Source organism: Neolamprologus multifasciatus, chromosome 20 (genome assembly GCF_963576455.1).
Source record: "Neolamprologus multifasciatus chromosome 20, fNeoMul1.2, whole genome shotgun sequence".
NCBI lineage: Eukaryota > Metazoa > Chordata > Actinopteri > Cichliformes > Cichlidae > Neolamprologus > Neolamprologus multifasciatus.
The window spans coordinates 24,601,798-24,626,274 of NC_140458.1; the positions used below are offsets into that span (position 1 = coordinate 24,601,798).

A 24,477-nucleotide genomic window follows, 5' to 3' on the forward strand; every position below is an offset into this window, starting at 1 on the left:
TGGTAACAGCAGAGATGAAACAGCTGGCTGTGGTGGCTGGAAGAGAGGAGGAAAGTGTCTCTGTCTGGCCGATACCTGGGTGGCCCATCGTGTCGCAGTCGCTGTCGGAGTCCCGCCCAGGTACCGCGGACGTCAAGCCAGGCTTATCAGCTGCCAGGGTCCCTGTCGGGGTACGGCTCTGGACCTCAAACTAGATCACACGTAAGACCATCTGTCCCCCCTGCACACGGTGCCAAGCCCTGCCCAGCGCAACACAGACGAGACTCAGAGCAGGGCAGGAGGCACAACGGCGACTTCTAAACCAGACGCGCTGCTAATCTGATGAAATTCTGCCACCGCAGAAGAGCAAAAAATAACATCAAATTTATACTCAAGCCACAGGCAGCTCATTTAAAATGTATTCAGATGAAGAGAGAGACACTTTCTCACCAAGGACACACCAAAGGATTAATTGCATCGAAGAAAAAAAACAAAGCAACGAATGAATCACTAGAACAATTAATTAAGGGCATCTTTTGAAATGGAATAAAGGAACTAATACTGATGATTCTTATGCAGCAGTAAACACCCTACAAGATTATAGCCAGTCATTAAAGCTGGGCACCAAAAACACTGTAACAGGTTTTTACGGGTTTTCGGGCTCATGTTAATTAAACTTCAATCACGGATCAATCTGCAACATTATCCTGACAGCATGGGCCTGATGGGCTGATGATCAGCCCGCCTACAAAATGTATCCACACATAATCATATATTGTGTTTGTTGAGAATCCAGTTAGTTTCCTGTTGCAGTTTTTTTGGTGGGGGGCTTGCTTTGCATTTCTGGTGGGTAGTGTTTTATTTGTGGTTGTTGACACAGATGGGAAGTTTAGGCTCCACTGATCAGAAATCAATAAACAATTAGTAGAGTTGTACAAAAAAAAATTAATAAATAATTTTTTTATGGTTATGAAGTGGTTATAACCAATCTGGGTTAATCCATCAATCAACTGGCTTTTCATGAGCAACAAACTATTGGTCAATTACAGAGGGTCAAAATTAACCAGATGCCAAATATTGTATTTTCAGAAAATACCTGTTCCATATTATTGTAGGGTCTACCTTAACATATGAAACGCCTTGATTTGACTGTTGTTGTGATTTGTTGCTGTATAAATACAATAAAATTTAATTGAACTGAAAATTTACACTCCTTTAACTACACCGGGGACAACTATCAAAGTGCCACAGTGATACAACAAGACTTTTTATCACTTGTCATTAGCCTTCTGTCTTTTTCTAAAGCTGAATTTTGTCACTGCACCGAATCTTTCGGATTTTCTTGGCATCACTGTTGAAAGCAACATTCCATAGAAAGTTCATTCAAAGGTAGTAAATTGCGCACTTAGACACACTAGCAATCAAACGCTTGTAGATTGCAGGGTGACTCCATTTCCATGAAAAACTATTAAATGAAAATCTTAAAGGTGTTTTTACTCTCTGCATAGAGGGCTTTTAATGTGAAACATCAGCACATCCTTTTTTTAAAATTGCAATTGCAAATAAAAGAAACATTTGAACTCCTTGGTGAATAAAAATATTTCTCATAAACAGAAAGAAAAAAACAAGAGCAACAAATTCAATTCAATTAAAATTAACTTTACACATTCAATAGGGATTTCTTTTGTGCTTATGCAACACTGAATAATCATGCATAAGACATGGCTGTGTTCCATATGAAAGATGAAATTGCTCATGAAACTGCTGCTATGAAATATACATTCACTAAATATTAAATGATCAAGATGAGGTAAATATGGAAGGAAGTGCTGTTAGCACTGCAGGCAAACAACGCCGACAACACTAGCAAATGAATGTCAGATCAGAAGCAAACGTGTTTTTCAAAGTCACGCTTGTTTAAAACGAGGGCCTGGCTCTGTCTGCAGTTAAAATAAAGAGTACATCTAATCCTCTCGGCTATGCATCTGCAATATAAATACGTAAAAAAAACTCTGCTTTTGTTTTGTTTTGATGCTTCTTCTAAATCACTTCTTTTGCCCATTTATTGTCAATAACGCTTTGACTGAGCGCAAAACGAGAAGCTTGAACCCAGCATATAAACGGTCTCCCTGCAGCCTCTTATCATGGTGGCCATCGAGCTTCATACGATTACCGTGTGATGTGGTGGCATGGCAACAACGGGCCAAGCAGAGAAAGGGAGCAGGAGAGACTCGGGGAGCAGATTAGAGTGAGAGCAGGGAGACAAGCAAGGAAAAGCACATAATCCTCCTGTGTACAGTGTGCAGACTAAACCTGCACAACCCTGACATACAGCAGCACAAAAAGAGGGCAAAAAAGCTTGAAATACGCCTAAAAAAAGAGTAACAAAAGAAGTAACTTGCAGAAAAAAAGACACTGCCCTTGCTGCAACATGTTCAGTGAAGTAAAAAAAACAAAAAAAAAACAGGAGGAACAACTCGGTAATATGTCATACTGCACAAGCAATGCAGCTACCATCAAGGGTAATCAATTCATAAATTAACAGGTAACAACAGACTTTATTCACTTTGAGGCTTAGATAGTTTTGTCGTTATGTAATTACTGAAGGCAGAATACAAGCAGGACGGCAAGGGAGATAAGAAGAATTGTCCAATTGCCTCTGTTAAGCCATCAGCTGCAGATTGTAGTAACTTTGAAAATGTCTCAGAGGTTACATCAGACTAAGCCTTGGATTTAAGTTTCGATTCTTTACAGGAAACAGTAAAGGCCCTCAAATCCCAGAGCTTTTCGTGGTGATTATAACTCTGCCGATGACTTGATCCAATCTGTGCTCACAGTGTAAATTGCACGTATACACTCCAAAAGGTCAGCTGCTCACGGGGTCAAATGTCAAACTGTGCACTTTATCAGTGTGTAGTGTGAAAAGTCAATCTCCCAAAGTTCTGTGCACAGCAACCAAAGCTGACAAGCATCAGTTCTTTGAAAATCCAGTAACAGATAAACATAAATACGAATAACCCTCCACACTGGTCATAACTATTGGGTAAAAATGGATGTTTATCAAAGCTTAAGTTCTGACTGTAATCACATTACCACTCACCATAGCTGACGATGGAAATGTTGGAACATTATTCTACCTCAGGTGAAAATCAAAGGCTTTTACTTCTATACTCTGTTGAGTGTATTCAGCTGTTAATTTTCCAGTGTTAAAACACTACATCTCCAAAACCAGTTATGTAGATTTTTGTAAAGGACATATCTGAAGTCTGAATTCACTCAATAAAGCTTCCTTGATCGCTGTCCATGGTGCTGATCGTTGAGCTGATCTAGCTTATGAATATCCTGGTAGATGAACCGGCCTTTGTTCTATTAGGTCAGTCGCCCAATGTCTGCAGTATCTTTGGGTATTTTACGCCTTCTAATTCATAATACATTATTTGCATGCTAACAGCTAAAGTTTTGATATCCTTAGATCTGATGTCTTTACCAGCTTTAATCACACTACTGGAAATAAAAGTGGACCGTGCAGGTTGTCGAGATATAATAGGATTTGACACTGTTGCATCTGTGACTTTACACCTTTACAAAACCTGCACCTTTACAAAAATGCTCTATTACTTCCAAAGGACAAGTTATCCCCCCTCAAAAATAACCTTCCATATTTCTTATTAGATATTGAACATGTAGATCCAGCTGCAGAAACCGGGGGAACTAGAGAGGTGTGACGGGTCAAAAATATATCCCACTAGAAGTGAACCAGGGACATTGCAGTTATTTGCTAATCATAAGTCAGCACACATCTTAATTTTTCAAACCTTGGTCTCAGCATTTAATAGCTATTGGTATTATGTATGAGCATGCTCTTGATCTTTCTACCGCTTTATAAAATGAATAGTTACATATTCAGTTCAATCCAGTTTTAACTAGAGTATGTGCCACCCGTTGACAACAAAAGCCATCTCAAGGTGCTTTGTATTGTAAGCTAAAGACTTTACAATAATACAGAGAGAAAGCCAACGAGCCGATGATCCTTTATGAGCAAGCGATTCGCAACAGTGTCCTCACTTTGTAAGACGAGGAGACCTCTTTGTGTTACAAACTGTAACATCCAATCTGTAACACCCAAATGCACACCTTTGTCTCATTTAGTGGCCTCATTCAAATGCGGATCCACAAATACAGAGAAATTAAAGCCATATCCTCTCTTAGCTACTTGTCTGCAACGTGCTTCCACTCTCTCTCTGGATGTGAGAGCACCACTCATGGGTTCTCTTGCAGGACGAAGGAGGACACAGCGCCTGCCTGGCCAGATATCAGAAAACAGTGCTTAACTTGTCCATTGGCAGGTTTAGTCATAAAAAGTGCACTAAAAAGTCCAGTTGTTATCACAAGCACAACTTTAGAGTTATTAACACTTTTATTGCACTTACAGTAACATAACTAGTTAAAATCAAGTCGGGCAACCCGCCTCTCAATTTCTCTGTTCTGTGTGTGTCTGTTTCACCACAATACACAGGCGTTGACGCAGAAATGTTGAAACAGAGAACAGAGGATAGGAAAAAAAAGGAAGGAGCACACATAAATAGCACAAGCTCCTGATATGACTACGTAATCAAGCAGCTAAAAATGCGCCAATGTCGGATAAACCTTGTTCCCGATTTTCAGTTCTAACAAGCCGCATGCACGGGATTGGTTCCTTAGTCTTGTTGTGTTTGAAACTGCACTGACATCCTGCAGCTCCCAGGCAAAAAACGCTCAGCCGTGTAGCCGACTGCTTGTCTTCGAGCACACAAAAGAAACACCATATGGACATGCATATAAACCACAGCTCTCTGTCACAAAAAGGAACTTGTTTAAGTTACTCTTTAACCTGAAAAACAAATGAGATTTTGTGCTCCGTTCACCATATGTTTCCAAAATTAGTCATAGCTGTAAACACCCCGTATCAGGCAGGCTCGCTCGCCTTTGTTTACATGCCACAGACGGAGAGTCAGTGACGGTTCCACTTTCATTAAAGGTCACTGTTCTATCACAGGATCACAAAAGGGCAGTGATCCACTTCTTCTGCAGCTGTGAAAGTGTTGTATAAAACTGATCAGGAAGAAAGTGGAACACTGAAAGAGTGTTCCCCGGCCTTGGTGAGATACAGAAATATATAAACCTATTTATAAGTCTGTGAATTGTTTATGTGTTTAGAAGGGCAAAAGAGGATTTATGGGAAGGGCCATTAAAGTGAATGTAAATGAATATGCTCTCAGCTAAAAGGTTAGAGAGGATATGTGAGCACAGGCATCATTAAATCCACTGCATTTTGGTGCAATACACACAAATTCCATTTCAAATCCTGGCAACGACTGACGAGTTCAGCTGTCAGCAGAAAATCTTAATATGACCCTGCAAGCAACAGGTCCCAACTTTAATGCGCTGGCTATTAATGGAGCATAGGGTGTGGTGCGGCAGGAAGCCAGTAATAATCAATTTCCTGCTGCTGTAATCATAGTTCTCTGTAAATTAATTAGCATCTGTTGAGTGTTATGGAAAAATGTCTGCGGAGAGGGAGAGGTGGTTAAAAGCAGCGCGTGGAGAGGATGACATGGACTGTGGGGCTCTGGTGTCAGGGATATTAGATTAAGGCCAACATGAGTCATCGCATGATGGAACTAATGGTGCATCTGATTGTGATATTGTGAGCTCCAATCACACCCCTCCCATCCCTTTCATCGTTCTTATCACCCTTAGCTTGATACTGCCCAATGGCTCAGAGACAGGGGCTCTAAAGTATAAAATCTTATCTACAAAGTGGATGAACACTGCAGTCTCCATTACAAGTGATCTTTATTTTTTTTAAAAACCCAGGTGGAGGAGGAAAAGGAGGTTGAAAATTCAACCCAATATACGCTGGAGACAACGGAGGAGGCACAAAGCAGTTACTAATTTGCTGATGTCACAGTGGCTGACTGAAGAAGGCCTAATGCAGACAACCAATCACACAGTTAGGAGAAAAACAGTCTAAAAGGCATCAAAAAGTCAGACATGCAAAGTGATTATCGATTGGCTGGTTAAACAACCAAATTACATCGGCACTTACTTTTAATGGAGAGAGAAGGAAGCCAATACATTTTGTTCATTGGGCTTACTGAGGACAGATGTTGATGTTGTTGTTGAAGTCTGGCTTTTTACCCAGTGTCAAACGGGGGAGATGATGCTGCTTTGCATAAGGATATTTTTGACATAAATAACTTGGCTGTAAAGTGGCTAATGACTCTTTGTCCTGTTTTCTTCCATTCTCCTTGGGTTGGTAAAGTTTCATGACTGCATAGCGCATGGTTACGACGCTACCATTTTTACAAAAAACTGTCCAAAGACAGGACAGTCAGACTGACAAGTGGTGCCGTAATTCCTGCAACAGCAGGTTTGTCCAGCAGCACGTTTGGAAGTCACGACACAGGCGGACAGACAGAAAATAGCAACTGCATTCCACTCAGGAGTAGCCGATGCAGGGTTGCGGTGCATTTTGCTTCACTGAAATGGGACTCCTACTGGAACAGAGACATTATTGTTAATAATTACACCTGTGGTTTTCCTCTTATAATTTGTCATGATGTTCCTGTTATGTCAAAATGTCTGCCATGAAAAAGGTCTGTAGATGCTGTTGTGGCAGCATCATTATCGCATGTATTATTGGTCTTGGCGATATTTTAACCTGAAGCTGATTTTTTTTTTTTCATTTTGTTTGCAGATCAGTTTTGTTTAGAGTTTAGTTTCAGATATCCCAGTTCCAGTAAAGATACATTTATCAAAGCTTCCTTGCTTTGGAAATTTGACCAAAGCAAGAATGGATCAAATGAAAAACACTTGTTGCTAATTTATTTTAAATAGCGTTATTTTCCGTAGTTACTTCTTCTGGGGAACCAGCTCCCAGTGTGGATTTGGGGATACAGACACACTTTGGGGGCGATCGTGCCTCAAGAGTTGGGAGTTTGCCTTGTAATTGGAAGGTTGCCGGTTCGAGCCCCGGCTCGGACAGTCTCGGTCGTTGTGTCCTTGGGCAAGACACTTCACCTACCGCCTACTGGTGTTGGCCAGAAGGGCCGATGGCGCGATATGGCAGCCTCGCTTCTGTCAGTCTGCCCCAGGGCAGCTGTGGCTACAACTGTAGCTTGCCTCCACCAGTGTGTGAATGGGTGGATGACTGGGTGTGTAAAGCGCTTTGGGGGGACTAGTAAAAGCGCTATACAAATACAGGCCATTTACCATTTACTTTACTCTTAAGATTAAGCTTAAATTTAAAGTTTATAGTTAAGGCTGGGTCAGGTGACCCTGTACTCTCCCTTAGTTATGCTGTAGTAGGCCTAAATTGCTGTGGGCTCACTCTCCATGTGTTTATACACCACTCTACGTGTAATCATTAGTTATTATTAATCTCTGGCTCTCTTCCACAGCTGTTTTTGTCCTGTCTCTCTGTCTCATCTCATCACAGCAGATGGCTGCCCCTTGCTGAGCCTGGTTCTGCTGGAGGTTTCTTCCTGTTAAAAGTTTTTGCTTCCCACACTCGCCAAGTGCTTCATCACAGGAGGTCGTCTGATTGCTAGTCTTGAATTGATTGTTGTTATGATTTGGCATATAAATATTGCATCATGTAGTTTAATTTAGTTTTGTTTTTTATTTCCATTAACTAAAATGTTTTTTTCAATATTTATGTCACTACTTTAATTTTGGTGTTTAGTTTTATTTTACAGTGTATTATTCAGCTTTTCTCAACGGGACCAGAGCATCCAGAGAGCACTCCTAGATTAGTGAAATTACAATGCAATTACTACATACATTAAAAACTATCAAATTCTTTTTTTTTTGGCATGAGATTTATTCAAATACTTCATTGTTCTCCACTCCTGCATTACTGCAAAAAATGTACAAACGTAAATACATGACTAGGTTTCCCACTTTTTCCCACCTTTTTCAGAAACACAGATCGAGATCCCACACTCGACAAGAGTAAAAAGTTTGACACAACTTGTTCAATTAAGTATGAAGCCACTGCTAGCAGCCAGCTAGCAGGTTAACATAGAGACTGGAAAAAATAACTGGTAGCCTGGCTCTGTACAAAGAAAACGAAACCCTGCCTGCAGGCATCTCTGAGGTTCATTATTAACAGTAGTATAGAAATATCATAATCATATTTTACAAGAGATCATTCCTTGTACATCCTGGAGACTCTGCTGGTGGTCTAAGCCAAGCTAACCAGCCGCTAGTTATCATAGGTAGCACACAAGTGTGCCAGGAGACTCGATCCTTAACTCTTGATGAAAAACACTTCCCTAAAGAAATCTTAAATTTAAAAAAAAAAAACACCTAAATGCTCAGAGAATATTTCTACTTTAATAGTTTAATTGAACTACAGCTGTTCGAATTATGGTGGTAAAGGTGGAGTTGCATACAACAGGCTTCATATAGGGAAATATTAAAAGGTTTTGACATGCTGACTGCAATATAGTTGTTATAGGTGAAATACAGGTGGCATGCATACAAATAGTTTTTCTTCAAACATAGGGGAAAATCCATTGTGTTACAGAAATATTGAAATTACTTTGAACTTTTTTTCATCAATTACACTTTTTAATTAGATTGTTTCTATGTTTATAGCACACCAGCCGATTCAGTGGCTTGCCAAAGTGACTTCTTGTCCCGCTGTACTGAATCATTCCAGCTACGTTCTCTAATATTTATTCTCCATTGGGCTAGAGAAGTCACTGAACTCACCATCTACGCAGGCCGGCCTCGCCCTGGTGGTGCCGGCGATCTGGCCTCTCCTGCAGGCGCAGCGGGCTGTCTGCCTGGCGATGGTCCGCCTGGGAACACTGCTGTCTCTGTTGAGCATCACTATCTCGCAGGTTCCCACCGCCAACTGGCCTGCCAAACACAGCAGTGAGGATAAAGTACATCACATTAGCATAATGAGTCAGTAATGAACTTATTGCAGAGGAGCAACTGGTGTTCAAAGGTGAAAACGACAAGCTGGCTGTTGTTTGCAAAGAGACATTTTTTTTACCTTTTGGCTTTGTGTTCCACTAAAGAGTTTAATATTCTCATTAAAAATGTCAGGGAAGTTTTTAGTGCTTTAAAAGCAGCCGGCTAGAATGCTTTTCAGTTTTAATACAGCATGACAGAGTTCTCTTGATGAAAGTGCCTTACAGGGATCATGCAGGGGAAACAAATGAGTTAAAAGAGCATCTTCCACTTGGCTAGCCATAACTGCAAAATAACAAACACACGAGTCAGAGGCTCCGAGATATGAGAGCACCATAAAACAACTTATTGATTTTTTTCACGTAATGGGCAAAATCTAAAGACTTCTTCTGACTGTGAGCATGAATGTCCTCTGCAAATTTCATAGCAGTCAACCCATTAAATAATGAAACATCAAGACTGTTCTCGCCGTGAAATTGACAACACTGGCCATTTGTAGATAGCTTATCCTCGCGTGTACCTGAAAATAACCACTTTACAGGCAGTCACAATAATTAAACAGAGAACTCACAGCCATGCCCGAACGTACAATGTGAGGTTAACACTCTCACACCCTGTTTGAAGCCACGTTTTTTTTTTTTGCTCTTTTTTATTTGACTATCCAAATGAGTTGGACCACTGACAGAAATAAAATGTTACTTGGTTGACGGAGTAGAGGCTGCTGGGCACTGCTCCTACACCAGACAGACCAATCTTCAAGCCAAGCCAAGCTCTACTGAGACAGCAAATGGACAGAATGTCTTAAAGTGATGATTACCTTGCTCAGAAATCTGTGTGTGTGTGTGCTATTCTTATAGTTCTGTCCAAGCACAGAGAATTACTTCAGAGTTCTCCAGGCATTACAAATTGATGGATAACTCCCTGGTCAGGGACACGTGCATAAGCAGCTTTTCCAAGTTTGCCACAGTGTTATCTTTAAATTAATTACACAAACTGGAGAAATCTACATTTTGCAAGCATGCTTTAGTTGCAGATGAACTACATGGGAGGGGCAAGGGGGGTGTATGAAGGGGAGGTTCTCCATTCTTCAAAACAACTAAGAGAAAAGGCAGATTAGAGAAGAGTGTGTACTGCAGTGCCTGTAAGGTCAATCCTTGGCATTCACCAACCATAGCTCCTTTATGCTGCTGCTTCTAGTTGCTTCCCGCCACACTCAAAGGCTCATTAAGTGAGACGCTAACTGCTATGTAGCATGAAATGAGCGCAATAATGGCAAAGGTTGAAAGGGTTGTTGATGAACACAAATGACTCATAAAATTACCTGAGCAGTGCTGAGACATTCAAGTATCAGAGCAAGATGTCTGTGAAGATTTAAGGTGACCCTGCGGCATTTTTTTTTAGCATAATTCACCAAGTTGAGATACTTCCTGTCCATAGCAACGATAGTTAGGTAGGCGATAGATAGACTCACAGGCAAAAATGAACTTGCCGGGTTGACTGCTTTTCCTTCAGAGCTTTCTGGCATTAAACCTTCTTTCATTTTATATTTTCTAGTTGCAGTTTGTTTGTGTTTAAGCAACAAAATACTTGGTTAGGTCCACATACTTGGTCCACAGAGGAGGGACTCCTCAGTTGTAGGTAATGTTTTGTCTACCGCCGTGCAGGTCAAACTTTATATTTCTACACCAGAGTTGGCTAATCATATTATCCGACTTGTTCTGCCCTACTCGTTTGCTGGAAGTTATTAAATTGTTAAACTTTTCACTTCCAGCAGTGCTACTTGACATCAAAAACAGGCTTACAGGGTATCTCAGCCTCTCAGTTAATAGATCAGGGAATGGGCTGCAGTTTCCACTGACAGCCACACTTTGCTATTTAAGCTGATAAAACTGGTTTACTTTTTCCATAAAATTACCTCCAGAAGAGTTGGGAGCCATAAAACAAAACCAGCTCTACAGAGATCTGCTATGAAAATCTAATTTCATAACATCAACCTTGCTGGCCACCCTCCACCGCGCACCACCATCACTCAGCCCACCCTCCTCTCTCATTTTTCTGCTGAGGCGAGATCCTGTATACTTGGTTGTTGCTTGGAGGACAGAGGTGCCATCAGATATCAGTGCTCAACACTGAACAGATGAATGGGCTTCATGTAATAAGCCTGAAGGAAGACAACAGTAAGGCGCTGGGGGAGTTGAAGTGGTGAGTTGTGTAGTGTGTGGGTGGGGGTAGCTGCTTTGTAAAGCACCCTTAGCCATGGCCAGCGCTCCATCATACGTACAGGAGTTAATTCATGTGACAGAGGGTTTCTGTCACTCAGCGGTGTGAGGACACTTTGCCTCGTCTCTGTTTCACATGATGAAATGCACATATGGCCGTGACAGCGAGGAGAGCGCCGACTGAAGGATGGGAATGGTCGCTGAACAGGCCCTGGATCCTGTCAGAAATGACAACAAGTAGTAGTAGACACTGGCTTTAAGCACCGACTGGCAGCTTGATCACCTTATCAGTGAATCATAACACTATGCTAGTGCTAACTGGCAGCACAGACACACACAGGGGACCAAACGCACACAGCTTAGAGCAAAGATGTGAGTCTGTGCTCTACATATCAGCTCTTTGATCAGACACACTGCAGATCACCAAAGTACAGGCGCACAAATATCTTAATAACTCTGCCTGAAACAGGCTGCCAGGAGTCCACACTTGCTTTCACATTGTTAGTCTGATTCAGTGTGCATCACTGCTGGACTAAGAGCCGTTGGGCTCTAGATACACCACACTGGCACGACCTCAGCGACGGACAGTGAATATACAAAGCCGCCAATTATCATCATCCCTGTCAACATCGCAGCTGATTGCAGCAGTTTGCTGTTTCTTAGTTAGACAGTTGTACTAACCAATAAAAACTTTCAGTCCTTTCTAGCTTATCTTTTTTTTTCCTTGTTTGTGTCTTTAATTAAGACTGTGCAGATACATCAGAAGTCAGTCTTAACTGATTTAAAAAAAAAGAAAAAAAGCTTTATCAGATTTAACGGGCAGCCGCAGGAGACAGCGCCGCGCTGCTCCTGTACAAGTGAAACCACATTGGGAGCTTGTGAGAAAAGCTCTGTTTCTCCTCAGGGAATTTGCCATAAAATTATATGAGAGGCTGCACTGAATGAACTATGACTAGGATTCCATTTCCATATTAAAACAATCTTCCTTTATAGATTGTAATTACTGGTGCTCTGAAACACATGGAAGCGAGGTTTCACAATGTTTTATTGCACAACGCGACTTTCCAAGATACAGTTTTGCACTATATTTATAAAAAATTCCACATCTCGTAGAGTGGTGCAGTTAATTATTCATGACAATACGTATTGTGTTTGGAATTATTCCCTATAGGGACCAAAGCTATAGCGCAAAGCTCCTCTGTGTTGGTTTGGCCTAAACATGCGGAACTGACTCCGACCACTTTTCTAATCTGACTCTAATCACCGCACTCAGATACAGTAATAAGTGTGAGTGATTATCTTCATTCCATTGTGCGCTCCTTTGGTGACAGAAGTGGCATTCTCAAGAATGAAAATGGGGCTGGCAACAAAACGCTCGTTTAGAGAGCATGACAATCATATTAGCATGTATAGAATATGATATGAATCCAGCAGATCTTCTGTGGGAGACTGGAAACATTGCAGGAAAAATTATAAATGTTAATGATGCAGGTAATCTGTCATAACTGATTAGTAGTGGCTGCTTTTATCAATTTTTTAAATGTAATTAAAAGTGGCTAAAACACCCATTCAGCATCAGCCAGCTATCTCACACAGCACATTTGTGCTTTCCTTGTTGTTGCCTTGTGTTTAGGGACACACTAATGATTGTTTTGATTATGGATTAAATCAACTTTTTAAATGGACTGCTTTTATAAAGTGCTTTCCACTTCTTTTTTTTTCTGAGGACAAAGCTCTCTGCAAATCCTCTCATTAAGCCACACACAAACACACACACAAATAAATACATATTAGTGGTGGTGTCAACGTGAAATCTTTGGGATCTGCATCTTGCTCAGTGATGCTTGCCCAGCATTTGGGAAGAAGGAAACAGGAAACAAGGAAGGAAACAATTAATGGATGTTCTTTCCAAAGCCCCCCAAAATAGCAAAAACTGCAGTGACAAGGACACAAAGAGGGTCTCTCGGAGACAGAACACCACCCTCAAAAAAGTGTATTTAATATTAAGAGGCACAAAACACATCATGTTCACACATTTTCTCTTATTTAGAACCTCTCTGCTGTGATCAAGGTTCACAGGAGCCATCAATGGTGCTGAAAAAAACACAACTGCACAATAAAGGGAAGGTTCTCAGTCATCCAGGTCATCGTAGTCAAAGGAGCTTGCAAAGAAAAGCGTCTGGACTTCTTTAAGTTACTTGAAAACGTTTCACCTCTCATCCGAGAGGCTTCTTCAGTTCTGAACTGAAGAAGTTCAGAACTGAAGAAGCTTCTCGGATGAGAGGTGAAACGTTTTCAAGTAACTTAAAGAAGTCCAGACGCTTTTCTTTGCAAGCTCCTTTGACAATAAAGGGAAGTTAAAATTCTTTGTGTGACATTAACTATGGAAAGTTTCCTGAACGATTTAACCACAGAGGACCTTGAAAATTCTGTCTGATAACTTACAAAGTTACATAAGCACTGGAAAAAGACAGTTTGTGTTGTCTTTATTTGTAGAAATGAACTCCCTTCCCTGTACTAGGCTTTATACTCTTGTTTATCTGATTCTTTTCTGCCCAACAACTGCTTAAGACTACAAAATATCAGGGAGATCATGGCCCAAACTGGAAGACGTAGAGTGCAGCTTCAGGCCAGGAATGGTACAAAATGGGTACCACTGGTCTTTTTATCTTGCATGCTGTGTCATAATGGATGAAAACTGACGCTGCATCTCAGATGACTCATGACAGGAAGACTAGCATGATAGAAATGTTTTGATTCTTCCACCATGACTCCACCACCTCTGTGAGGATGACCCAAATGAGCGCAGTGCTCTACACCGACTCTACAATTTTAGACATAGCAAAGAAAAATTCGAAGAATTGTTGAAGCTGGATGGAGCTGAGAAATTGAAAACACAAGTGCCAGCATCAGACAAACCACTTTGTGTGTCAGTGATTTTTAAAGTTCTTTTTCTGGAACACGTCTCCTTACCGATTACATCCCAAATGCCATGAAAGAGAGGAACATGCAAACTATCATGTTTCTCAGTCACAAGATTTTGACTATAACTGACAAAGCTGAGATAGTGACTACTGTAACAGAAAGACACAATGTGCAGTCATGTGAAAAGGGAAGTTGTTATAAGGACAACTGAGCACAGCCCATTCAAAGTATGTAGAAACACCTTTGGCAGTAATAACTTACAGTGGTGATTTTCCATGTGACTTTCTCAGTCTCTCACATCACTGTGAACGAATTTTGGGCCACTCTTCTTCACAGCATTGCTTCGGGTCATTGAGAATTGTGGGCATTTGTTCATTCACGCCAATTTTAAGGCTTTTTGGTGAATTTGTTGGGACTTCATCTTTAACACACACCTGCTACTGACCAGAAAATTTACAAAAACCTCTGTTTTTATAGAGGCGCTCACACTTGCTGTTGATCAGCTGCGTTTGAGTATCCTGTTAATTTGTATTTGCATTTTTACCCTGTTACTTCCTTTGGAAGCAGCAAGATTGCACTTAGTTTTTCACAGGACTGCACAGAGTGAGAGTGTGCATGACTGTAGTCTGAGCCTGACAATGGACTCCCACTATAAGTTTTGGAGTACTTAGAATATAACTTTATGTTACACCATTAACTTTTACTGGTATCCCAAAAATCTGTAATGAGAACACCTCGAGTAATTTTCTAATTTTTCTGATTTACTAATGTGCGTCAGTGAAGCCCAGTGCGGGATTTTCCTTTGGTTTTGGTTTTTGAGTACATAAGTTATTGTCTTGTGGGGTCAAATGACTTTCTTGTTCACACACAATAGTTCTTTATAAGAACTATGGTTTAAAGTTCTTGCTCTAACTCCTTGCTGACATTTTCTGACTGAAGCTTGCTTATGGTTTGGTATGCACATGATAAACCTTCACAAACATGCATGCAATCAAACTAGTGGCAGTCATCAAGCTAAAAAGAAAACTTAGTCACAAGAGTAACTTGCCTTGACTTGGACATGAGTGCAAAAGTGTGGGTTCATGAGGGATATTGCTTGAAATTGGCTTTCTAATAGATGCTAATTATTTCACCACCACTTGTGGCACATATAGACTCAGCTAACCTAAGTACGAGATCACTCTAAAATACTGTTACTCTGCTTCACGACCTCAAAGGAAGCTAATAAACTCAATCCCACAAATATAAAGGTAATTTCAGTGAGTTAATCTGGATTTATTCGCCACTGCAGCCCGAACTTTTACTTGATCTTCTCCTCATGTCCATTCTGATCTCACAGCTCTGGCTTCTATTAACAACTCAGGATGACATCAAACAGCCAGCTTATTTGACTGTGCATATGGTAGTCAAGGCAGCCACAGCCAAGTCCATCTCATTACCTTAACAGCACTTGACGCGTGCAGCGCAGTAGGTAGCATGTAATAGGACACCAGGTGAGAGGGGCAGATGTTTGACTGACCCCGTGCTATATGCTTCCTGACATCGCCATGATCTTCTGCTGCTAAACAAGCAGGGCAGCAGAGCAGTGGAGCATAACATGTGCTTTATATTAATTGGCTTACCACCACTTAATTTCACATGCTATTTGAATACTCTATGTTAGTCCGATTGATAATTATACAAGTGAACAACTCCCTGCTGATGTTAGAGGACCTGTAATGGTAACTATGCAATTTCAAATAAAACAGTGCAAAAGGAATCGGGTGTGATGGTAGGGAGTTGTTGGAGCATTTGGGGTGGGATGAATTATGTTATTAGATAAAGAACATTTCTCTGCAGTGTGCTAGCCCTCAGTCAGTCTGCTCCTTGTTGTTCTCTCTTGAGAAGCTGCTCATATTCGAATGCTGAGCTCCGCATTCGAATGACAGAATTTTTTAAGCTGCATCAAGTGTGATTTTCAGGCAATCACAAGCAACCACTGAAAGGCACTGCCGCCCTGCCAACTGAGACACCAGAAATGGGCTCTATTTGCTCAAATTTAATTCCCGTGTCAGGTGTGAACACTACTCCACCCACAGGGAATGACAAATTGAAACTTCCCGTAGCCGCCGTAGGATGGCACTCCCTTGGGGAAAGCGGGGCTTAGTAGCTTTAGATTGTCTCCTTTCTCACTAGAAAGCAAAAGCATGCTGTGTAGTCTGCTAACATCATATTAGAAGAAACTTCAAGATCCCCAAGTTCATTTTTTTGTACAGTTTGTCTGCAACCTTTGTGTGACATTGCCAAGGGCAGCTTTAAAATAGAAAACATTCCCCTTACATCCATCCCCTGCTAGGACTCACAGTGTATTTCAGGGCTGTCCTGTGGTACGGTTCACATGACTGAGATGGCTTTGAATGCATTTCTTTTGCTGTCGCACAGCACAGCTGCAGAATATTACAATATAGAGTGCGCTCAAACAATTTGCTGTGGATGAAAACAGGCTAGAGGCATGGAGAGCGAATGTACAATATGCCTTGCAAATGCAAACAGTAGCTCTGCTGAATGTAGCGCAGAGATGACTGTATAAAGCCACGGTGACTCATTTCAAATTCCCCCCCAGATAGCGTTCCATGATGCCCTCCTTCTTTACTGCAAACACAGAGAAAATGGTGAACATCAGAGGACTATTACGACCCCATAAGTACTGTACAGTAATGCGAGATTGTGTGAGCTTTAACACTCAAGCACATTCCCTCTCAGAAAATATGATCACGGCATCAGGCAGAAAATAGAAAGGGACAGAAGTCCGAAGGAACATAACTCAAATCATTTACACCACTCTGCCAATGATGGAGCAGTTTCAAGCCCAGAGATTTCCGCAGAGAAAATAACAATGCAGAAATACACCGAGTAGTGCGCTACAGTCAACCACAAGGGAGGTCAAAGCTGACGGCTAGAAAGAATTTATATTCGGGGAGTTATGAAATATGAGCTTTGTGCACTGCCAAATTGATTTAGCTGTAAAAATTCTTTTCATTTTGTTCCATAAAGATGCTCATACTTTTAAAGCGCCACCGCCTATATAAGCAGGTCTCAGTGATTTGCTTACAATTTACAGCCAAGGTCATAATCAAAGTAGGTCTCCCTTTGCATGCTTAATGCCGCCTTGAAGAAGACTGGAATGGAAATCATTCTTTTCACTTCAAAAAGTCAGTAATTCTCCAGTACTCTGATTAGTTTAATGCTTGGATGGGTAGGCCCTGCTCTCTGAGTTAAAAGAGAATACCAACCAAAGATTTTGAATTTTATCTCTCTGGTGCACCATGAAGATTTGCTTTCTCATATACATCGGGGGGAAATGACCATGATAGGATACAGAATAATTCATCAGGAGTAAAATCGGTCTGGTTTCGATACTTGAACCGCATGAGCCTGTTCTCTGTACAGTCTCGGTGAGTCACATCAAAATGTAGTGACACGGGCCACAGACGTGGCTCATAAATGTGCTGTCAGCCGCGTCGATAGCAGAGCAGGGTGACAGGATAGATTGTTGCACTCACTGGATTATTCAAACAAACCAAAATGACACGTTAATCATGACACGTCACATGCGCTGTATAGAGAAGCACTTTCTGTACAAAACAGAACACCAAGATCAGGAAATTACCCTGTGGTTTCATTTATTTGGGTTGTCCACCTTCTCTTGTATTAAATATATTTTGCTTTACATCATATGTTTCTGTTTTCAGAGTCACATTCAATGTTCAACAGGTTTAGATCCGTTAACCAGCAGATACTTAAAGTAGCGATCATTGACTTTTTAGCCACTTGGGAGCAACAGCATATATCATATGTTATGAATTTTTTTCTTTAAACAAACAATTGCTCATTGAAATATCTAGCAAACGTTAAAATGAATTTGGAGTCTCCTCTCAACCAGAGCTGTTGAATGGAAGAGTCACGTTATCTTTCTTCACCATTTTTTTTTTTACAGCAATGGCGGATCATGGAGACTCGCAAAAGTTTAGCAACGGGGGTTAGCAACTTATGCTAGCTGCACCATAGAGATATAGCAGCACAGAAGTCTGAGATGTCTTTTTAAAAGGTAGTTGAACAAAAACAAGGCTGTATGTTTTAAGCGCACATTCCAACTGCCCACTAAGCACTTGCAGGAACTGTTTACCCCGAATTCAGAACCCCCGGTGACTGGACTGCCTTACTCAAGGGCTCTGCTTTCAACCCTTTTTAGAGTTCCATCTTCTACTGAGAAAAACAGAGGTTCAACTTTCTTCACCAACTTGCTGCTAAGTTTGTCTGCTGAGCAGTGTTGAGTGCTGTCATCAGAGCTTTATAGATGAAGGCAGTCACCCACCACTATTTGAAATCAGACTAGTCTCAGGAAGATTCGAATGCTTGAAAACCCAAACAGTGCATATAAAGAGGCCAAAAAGATGAATGAAAATGAAGGCGAGAGCTGCTAAATTGGTTAGCTACTACAACCGTTTCACATAATCATCTGTGGTAAAATGAGAAATTATGACAGCTTAAACATCCTTAATGGGAAATCCAAAGAAAAGATACCACACTACACATGCTGATAAGTAATCTATGGAAAGAGCAGCTGAGAAACACAGAAATGATTTTGCTGTTGCATCAAAGATGAATAAAGATTTAAGAAGTCTCATCTGAGCAAATTATTTCAAATTAATGATTTACTGCCATGGCAACAGAATTCTGTCAGATGAGTTAGAACAAAGGCCAACTATCCCTTCACCTCCAGCGAATAAATGTGGGTAAAAATGCAGCACTCTACCCTCCCTTTTCATGCTAACTCCGAGGTTTGTGGGTGACAAAGCAGAGATGTGTCACCGCTGCTCCCTGGCTGCACCACTGAACCGGAATGTGGCCCAAGTACGAAAATCCCAGACAATTCCAAATTATTGTTGAATAAACTGGCAACGTTGAGAGCAGCCGACAGGCCATTTATTGTGACCGACGGTGGCCCAATGGCGTGCATGGACAGAGCTGCTAGGCTTTGATTTCCTGTCCTGGTCGCCATGACAGATGGGCTATGAAGACGGTGGAGGCAGCACAGCCTCTAACTTTAAGTTAGTCCTGCTCGCCAGTTCACCGGCACACAGTGTGGCTCTCAGGCCCTCAGGGGCCATACTGGCTGAGCTTTTCATGGAAAGTGAACAATGCTTTGACTCTAACAGTGATGCTTAGCTATAAATGCTAAAAGAAATACTGCAAAATGAATCTTGTTATATTTTTAGACTGTAATGCTAAAAAAATCAGAGCTGCTTCTATGAGTGCAGTAACTGGTCAGTGCAGCCAATTTCAAATGGCTTGGTTTTGATGATTACATGTCTGCATTTAAAATATATATATGTGTGTGTGTCATATATATATATATATGACACATTTTATTCTAAAAACAGTCAGCAACAAACAGAGAGACTGTCTACCCCAAAAATCATATCCAGAGGTTTTAACTACCAGGTCATGCACGGGAGATCTCACTTACCCTGGGAATATATGAAGGGCAACAAAGTTCACAAGAGATTGATCGAGTAATTTGTACAATCATGTGCTAATGAGATCACTTTCAGATGAAAACGAGTCAATAATAAATGGCTGTGGGGAACAGGAGGGTAGCTGTGGCTCCTTGGATAATATGCACAGGCTTGAGAGGGGTGGGAATTAGAGGCTGGTGACAGCAGTGTTTTTGGGGAGAAAACACTGCAAATTAGAGGCAAAGGGAGCACATTTCAACGCGCAGGCAGTTCATTTTTCACATCAGTGTCTACTTTTGTTCCCGGCAAGCTGCCAAAGACATTGATGTAGGCACTATCCCTCCTCCACAGTGGTAATTATGCTGCCGGCCAATGCTTGATTAAAAGATCTAATCTGCAAACTTAGTGTTCAGCATCTCCCAACAAGTTCCAGTACTTAAAGCCTGTTCTCTGTTTCTGACAGCGGTGGAATCTGAAATGTTGTGTCATGGACAGCAGCCAATGAAGTGCAGGGAAACATCCTTTTGCTTTCTATTCTGTGTCAGGGTGAAGGTGTAATTGCACCAGTGGATGCATTATTCAAGATGAAACATGGCTTGGAAGGATATAAAGGCTTTAACCTAAGTGGAAAAACAATAGCTGAAGGCTTTCTGATGTTTTTTTATCTAAGGCTCAGTTATAGATTCGTCAAATTACTATCCCACATGGCAGCAAACAGCCTGATTTTTGGTCCAGCATCAAAATAGAAAAAAAAATCAGGGTTGTTTGGGTTGAAGGTTATAACTATTCTTAATGCATTTCAGATTCTTAAAAAGTGTTTTGGAAATGGTGGTCTAAAGCTCCTAGGTACATAATAGTGCTATCAGACATGATGAAACTGTGCAAAATAACATCATTATACACTGACTGGGAATATTATTACTGAGATGCCAAATCAGGCTGCAAAGAGGTTCAACAAGGTCACCGTAATTTGACTTCTGATGAGCACAGAGGCTGTTTAATTGGGCGTAATAGGAATTTTCCCCCAGAATGACAGGATCTGACCACACCATGTGCAGCTGCATCCCAATAAAAAGCCCTCAGAGACCTTGCTGCTGTTGGCAAAGTAATAAATAGCTGTAAGTGCCCTTACCCTCTCTGAGCAGATGGGAGTAGATGAGCCAGAGGAGCAGTAGGCAGCAGAGTGACGCACCTCCACCTGCGGAGAGCGTCTTCACTCCAGACTGCATTCTACACCGTCAGCCTTTGAGATTATCCAAACTTTGAACACTTGTGCCGCTCAGATGTCAAGCAGATCAGCGGAAGAGTGGCTAATCCAGTTGCATCTCCAAAGCCTGACGTGGGCATCCATTTTGAGGTTATAACACAAGAGGGACCGATAGTAATCCCCCTTTGCTTTTCAAATTCCCTCGGTGAGCCGCATATCCATCCAGGCTGCTCATCACACACACACAAACCCACACAGACACACACAGGCTACAATGTCACCAGATCTGGCCAAGTTTACGCAGCTGTGCTTTCAGGAGCTGGAATTCACTTTGATGATTCTGCAAGAGAAAAGAGGGGGGAAAGAAAAGAAAAAGCTGGAAGTGTGCAGATGAAGAGGAGGAAAGAGCAGCAGTCCCCCCCCGCGCAGTTTTGATTCCTTACACGGAGATGACGATGCTGGCAATAAATTCAGCCGTTTCGTCCTCTTTCGTCCTCTGCGCTACGTACTGTTATTATTATTCCCAACCAACTTCAGCACCGAGCCGAGTTCTGTGACACTCTACAGAGAGACGCGCAAGTTATCCCATGCGGACATGACGATCATTCCGATCGATACCCAAACTTGTCCGAAAACGCGACACTCCAGACTCTTAAAACATAAATAAATCAAATCTAAAGGCGCAAATGCGTCACGCTGCCACACACGCACAGTCTGCATGTGCACGGCAGCGCTGCGAAATGTCAGAAGAGGAGCGGCGGGGTCTCACGCAGCGAGCAGCCTCTGGACAAACGCACTGTGCGCGTCAGCACGGCCGGTGCGGTGAAGTTGGGCACACTTGTCACCTGTATGAGCCTTTGGATGCGATCTGGAAGATTCTGAGCGACGGTGTCTTGCTGCTTTAAGTTCGAGGATAAGCACCGCTCCACGCCAAGTCAATGGTGCGGTTCCACCTGAGCGTGGTGAACCAGCCTTATTCTACCCCGGTCGGGTGCATTTGCATGCAGGCGACGCCGAAGAGGAGGTTTCCTCCTTTCACTCTATGGCAGAAACAGTGCTGCTGCTGCACCCTGACTTCCCTTCACTTACGACGTTTTCAAATGCTCTCTCTCTCCCTCCCTCGCGTGCGCGCGCGTTCTCTCACGCGCAAAAGATGTCCTAATTCCTTCCTCAAAGTGTGAAAAAACTTTGCGGTCCCCCGGCTATAAATTGAAAACTGTAGATGATGATGTTGCTTGTTTATACACAGCAAAAGAAGACCAGTATGAGCCCACGGGGAGAAACAGAGCGGTCCCAGCTTAGCACATTCTGATACTTACTTTTCTCCGTGTGCTTATGCCCCTTTTTGGAGGTGGAAAACGCCCTTGAGGGCCTCATTGTCTGGGGACTATGGTTAACATTTAGCACACTGGCATTCCGGGAAAATGTGACAGGTCTGCTTCTTGAGAGGACCGTGTTATAACATGTGCGTTGCCTCAGAGCTCTTTATGGCACTATTATATACTGTCTAATATCATATCTCACAAGTCTCAAGCGTGCACACACAGAGGCAGGTCTGTATAGATGTATGCGTGCATAGGAGAGAGAGAGGGAGAGAGAGTTAAACTCCTGCAGATGCCAGTTTATCTTCTGAAAGAGCACCATTTAAGACTCCCTTGCCATTCGAGGACCATTACCATAACTCACCTTCCATACACACACACGCACTCACCAGATTCCATGACCAGTGAATGTGCACTTTATTAGCAGATGAAGAAGTTCCCCTTGTGTGCTGCTGTGCTATCAGCCTTTCATTCAATGGCTTTTATCATGACGTATTGGCCCGGGCCGATGCCTGTCACGTCAGCGCCGTAATAGATGAAAAATGACAGGACCTCACAATTCTAAGACTACGCATTTGTTATATTAAAAGGATTCTTTGCGGATTTTCCATCTGAACTTTTCTGCACTAGTCAAACCAGTTGCAGCGGCTTACTTTACTTGGCCGGTGGAAGAGCTACAAGCCCGGGCCGACTGCTGAAGTGAAATGTATTTTCTTCTCTTGTATGCAGTGAGGCTCATCCAGCTCTCAGAGTTAAGAACTACGTTTCCGTCTGTCTGAGTGACGTCTCAGCAGGGGTTCCAGTGTAATTAATCATAAGCCATAACTGTAACTGACAGGGTTTCTGCCAGTTTATTTTCACCCATCATATTTATTTTCATTTTTACCAATGAGATACAGACGGTTTTTCCGTACTGAATTTGGGAATGTGTGAAGTAATAATAGTAAGAATGATGAAGTAATAACATAGTAGTAATATATATGCACTTTCGACACGCTGTGCTTAAGAAAAATATGAAAGATGTCGAAGCTGTGACTGCTTCAAGAGGATGTGCGTGTGATATAAGTGATAATATACTTAGTAACTGAAGTGCTGTAGTTAATTATGGTTTTGATGTTCTTGATTATTTCCACTGCATACTGCTTTATTCTTCTTCTCTTCTTTGTTTAGCTGACAAGCCTGTTTATTAGTTAAGTTGAATGCTAAAGTCGCATACAAAATATATGATCAGTTTCATAATTTGAAAATGTGGATCATGATTTAAACCACCCAGTATTTAGTCATGCTGATTATATCAATAACAGCACTCCAACAATCTACACAAAGAGGGACTTTTAGCGGCATTCTTCTCTGTTTTGCTGCTAATATGCCTGCAACTGTTCTTTATACTGCTATTATGAATGTTTCTGTATTAATTCATCTTTAGTTACATGGTCATTTTTGTGCGAGCAGATAAGTACACAACTTTATACCTGTGATGCGTTTCGTCACGTGATTTTGAAACGTATTAGTTTGGATTTAGTTTTGTAAAAAAATTAGCATGTTTTTAACAAAACACAACCCAGGATATAATATGTATGATATAAAAGATGGACATGGACATTTTTTGGAGCTTGGTGTGGCCACATTCAGGTGAGCAGGTGGAGTGCTGATACTTAAGCATCACACAGACACAGGTACCTGGTTATTAACGCTAATTAACATGCTAAAGATTTCCCACAGAATTGTAACACAGACTTTGTACTTCTGAAGCAGTCTGTTAGCTCCACTGTAAAGCACAGGGCACCAGCACCACAAATGTTTGCTATTTCTTGAGACAAATTAGTTTAGTTGACACCTAGCAAACAACTACTAGCTAGATCCACCCATGTTAGAAATGTGACGGCCCCCAGGCTTCAGTACCTGGTTGCGGGACATGGTGAGTGGCTCACTGGGAGTGATGGCTGACATCTGGGCTGGTGTGTTTGCTTGCTTGTACTGTAGGTGCTGAGGTAGTCAGTCTTTTTCTCTCTCCTCCAGGTTACTTGATCTATTGAACATCAGCTGCTTTATTTTTTGTTAACTGACACAGCACATGTTCACACAGCAACACAACGCTCATGAATTGATGCATATTTATTTATCTCTGAAATTGTTGCCCTACCCTTTGAGCCAGGGTTGTGTCAACACCTACCTGTCACTTAGGCAGTGAGGTCCATACTTTAAACAAAGACACAATTCTTATAGTTTTGCCTGTTTACACCATCACTGTGGAGTTTAAATCAAACATATGTCTGAAGTACAGGCCTTCAGCTTTAATTAAAGGGGTTTGACACATAAAAATTAACTGAGCAAATGACTAACAGTTTCAGCAGTTTCAA

The 24,477-nt window shown here is 41.7% G+C and overlaps 1 protein-coding gene and 1 long non-coding RNA gene across 5 annotated transcripts in view; both read right to left on the minus strand.

Annotated features, from left to right (window-relative positions):
* Positions 1-22,028, minus strand: part of tafa5l (TAFA chemokine like family member 5, like) — a 45,170-nt gene extending 23,142 nt beyond the window's left edge. Inside the window, exons 1-3 of one of the 4 annotated variants that reach the window (XM_085145321.1) lie at positions 21,641-22,018; positions 20,721-21,135; positions 8,740-8,889 (exon numbers count right to left, since the gene is read on the minus strand). In XM_085145321.1, coding sequence (XP_085001447.1) covers positions 8,740-8,889; positions 20,721-20,817 — 247 coding nt within the window. In that variant the 5' untranslated portion in view covers positions 20,818-21,135; positions 21,641-22,018. Of the gene's footprint in view, positions 1-8,739; positions 8,890-20,720 lie in introns of all 4 variants that reach the window. The other 3 variants (XM_085145320.1, XR_014871452.1, XM_085145318.1) reach the window with 3 other exon arrangements.
* LOC146494987 (uncharacterized) lies at positions 810-8,699 on the minus strand. The gene is made up of 2 exons (XR_014871454.1): positions 3,429-8,699; positions 810-3,338 (listed from the first exon to the last, which is right to left on the minus strand). It is a non-coding gene; the product is annotated as an uncharacterized LOC146494987 (long non-coding RNA).
* Positions 22,029-24,477: the final 2,449 nt, after the last annotated feature.